Source organism: Triticum dicoccoides, chromosome 6A (genome assembly GCF_002162155.2).
Source record: "Triticum dicoccoides isolate Atlit2015 ecotype Zavitan chromosome 6A, WEW_v2.0, whole genome shotgun sequence".
Lineage (NCBI taxonomy): Eukaryota > Viridiplantae > Streptophyta > Magnoliopsida > Poales > Poaceae > Triticum > Triticum dicoccoides.
Genome location: NC_041390.1, coordinates 572,421,159 through 572,424,077, shown reverse-complemented (window position 1 = coordinate 572,424,077; position 2,919 = coordinate 572,421,159). Strand labels below are relative to the sequence as shown.

At 41.9% G+C, this 2,919-nt stretch overlaps 1 protein-coding gene across 1 annotated transcript; it reads right to left on the bottom strand.

Moving 5' to 3' along the window:
• Positions 1-852: 852 nt before the first annotated feature.
• LOC119318058 lies at positions 853-2,522 on the bottom strand. Its single transcript, XM_037592560.1, has 5 exons — positions 2,439-2,522; positions 2,139-2,282; positions 1,950-2,058; positions 1,703-1,846; positions 853-1,236 (listed from the first exon to the last, which is right to left on the bottom strand). Exons 2-5 carry the CDS (start codon positions 2,240-2,242, stop codon positions 874-876), a joined length of 720 nt encoding a protein of 239 aa, XP_037448457.1. The 5' UTR covers positions 2,243-2,282; positions 2,439-2,522; the 3' UTR covers positions 853-873.
• Between the last annotated feature and the right edge of the window lie 397 nt (positions 2,523-2,919).

Here is a 2,919-nt window from a genome sequence, read left to right as displayed (position 1 = left end):
TCGATATGTCGACAAGATGAGGCTCAAGGTAAACCCTAGGGTCAAATCATCGATATGTCGACAAGATGAGGCTCAAGGTGAACCTTAGGGTCAAATCATCGATATGTCGACAAGATGAGGCTCAAGGTGAACCCTAGGGTCAAATCCATGAATCTAGATGACAGAATTTACTAACTTAGCACATGACAATCAAAGTGCACTCACATTCATAAAGGTTCATCAAGGTTGGATCCAACACCTGATCTCACAAAATACATAGACAAAGGTTCAAAAATAGATACTAAAGTACTTAATAGATGATTATCATCTAGATTACAACACTGCTGGATCCAACACCATAGATCACAAATTCATCACTGAAGTACTTGTGTCACAAGTTCATACTAAAGTACTGGATAGAAGATTATCATCTAGAAACTGATAGATGATTATCATACTAGAAGGCACCCTACTCATCTAAGATGGCCTTCACACCCTGAAGCTTCAACTTTATCTTTTCCTCAGACTTCTGAAGCTCAGAAATGTGATACTGCAGTTTAAGCCTCTCTTCTGTGAGCCTCTCCTTCTCCTTCAAATGATTGAACTTCAAGTTCCTAATCACATTGGCTTGAGCACATGTCAGGTTCTTCAGAGTTTCATAGTTTAGCAACATCTTCTTCTTCTTCTCCTCTGTCTTTGACAGCTCTGCCTTCAAGTTCCCCACTACAGTCTCAAGCTCAACAATCTTCACATCAACATATTCCTTCTACTCCTTCTAATTGTTTAACTCCACACCCCTCTGCTGCTCTCCTTCTAATTGTTTAACTCCACACCCCTCTGCTGCTGGGCATCCAAGAGAGAATTCACATCAGCATACAAACTGTCATAGTTCTCCTATAGTTTCTTCTTCTCCTCTTTCTTTGACAACTCTGCCGTCAAGTTGCCAACTACATTTTCAAGCTCAGCAATCTTCACTTCAAGATATTGCTTCTGCTCCTTTTGATTGGTTAACTCCACACCCCTCTCCTGCTGGGCATTCAAAAGAGCATTCACATCAGCATACAAACTGTCATAGTTCCCCTGTAGTTTCTTCTTCTCTTCTGTCAGGTTGTGAATTGCAAAGGAACTCTCTAGATTGTCATTGGACCTAGCTGACTTAGTCTCCTCATACATATCCCATAGCTTGGCCAATGCCTTCTCCATTGAGTCTGGCCATTCAAAATCAATCCATTGAACTACTCCACAGTTTATGCCTTCCTGTATTATAAACAATAAAAGAATAAAAAATTGTCTAAGACCATCAAACCAAGAGGTTCATGTATCTAATATGTGCACTGCTAAACAGACAAATTAACAAGTCACTAAGCACTCATAGGTTCCTTACCATACAACAGACAAATTAACAATGCCCACTGATAAACAAGTCATTAAGCACTGACCATGATAAACAATGACTACCATCCACTAATGAGAACACACTCCAACACAGTGGCTAAAGCAAATTAAACAAAGACAAAGCACTTAACCAAGCTTAACAACTTGATAAACAAAGGAGTAAGCACTGACCACAATAAACAATGTCTGGTCAGAACAAGCTAAAAAATCCACTAATGACAAGGCATGTCATAACAGGCTAAACAAAGACCAAGCTAAAAAAATCTTAAGAGCTTGATAAACAAAGCATTAAGCAAACAACTTCCTTTACACATGATGTGAATCATACCTTCTTAGCACATCCAAGAAACCTCCTGCCCGTGTGCATCCCTTCAAATGCTACAAAGCGTTCGGCCGGCTCACCGTGTTCACACAACACATTCACATCTGCGTCAGTACCATTGAAATTCGGATCGTGCATCGTAGCTGGAAGCTGCGGGAGCAAGCAAAGAGAAGGCTAGGTTCAGATCGAGCTCAATGAAAAAATCCCCAATTCACTAACCCTAACCCTAACTCTAGGTATCTAACCAACTGACCTTGATGATGCCATCGTAGGAGGAGGAGATGTTCAGGACTGAATCCTCACTGGTCTCGTCGCTCCATGACACCATGGCACCGGGGAGCAGCAGAACGGCAGTCGGCGGTCTGGCGGCGCCGGGGAGGAAGAATAGAGTGAGGAGAGGGCGAGGCAGAGGCAAGAGTGTGAGGAGAGAGCTGGATCGAACCTGTTTTTACCCACACGCAGGAGCAGTAGCGGCCGCCACGCCGTTAGACGGCGTGAGCTCGCGGCCGTGACGCCACGTCCCCAAAATCGGGCCCCACCTGTCATAATAGTGCTTAAAATGCCCCAATAGAAGGTTTGGTGTTTTCTGCAAATGATTAGGCGCGAAATCAGTGTTTTCTGGCACAAAAACGTAGAAGAGTCTTTTCTGCAACCCTAGGCTTCAATGTGGTGGTTTTTTGCAATTCACTCCCTTAAATTTGATTCGGTCATACTACACAGCAGTGGTAATGCTCCCTGTTACCAAGCGTATTCCAGCCATACTGTCCCCCGAGATCTGCAGACTGGAACTTATCTCGAATGGTAATTTATGTGATGCCACGTGCAATTTATACATCTGATAAAAAGAGAAAGAAAAAGAAGGTGTTAGCCGGTGAGCAACAAAACTAGGACAGCTGTTAAAAGATGGAAGTAGTTATAACTAGGCGTAGCACATACAAAAAAACTAGATAGGGCTAACCATATCAGATCCATCAAAAACAGAGAACTAACAACAAAACTAGGGTGCAGTTTGAGAGCTGAAAAGGAAAAAAAATCGTAGTTGTGCTACTGAGGTAGCCTTTTCGGAATGAAAAGAACAAAGAAATGTAGTAAGAGAAAAATAATGTACTGAAGCGAGAAATATTGAAAAGAGTAATGAAGAAAAATAATGTACTGAAGCATGAACTAACATTTCTCTTTTTCTCTCAATCTGCTCTGAAACCTCGTTCAATAATCTACTGAAG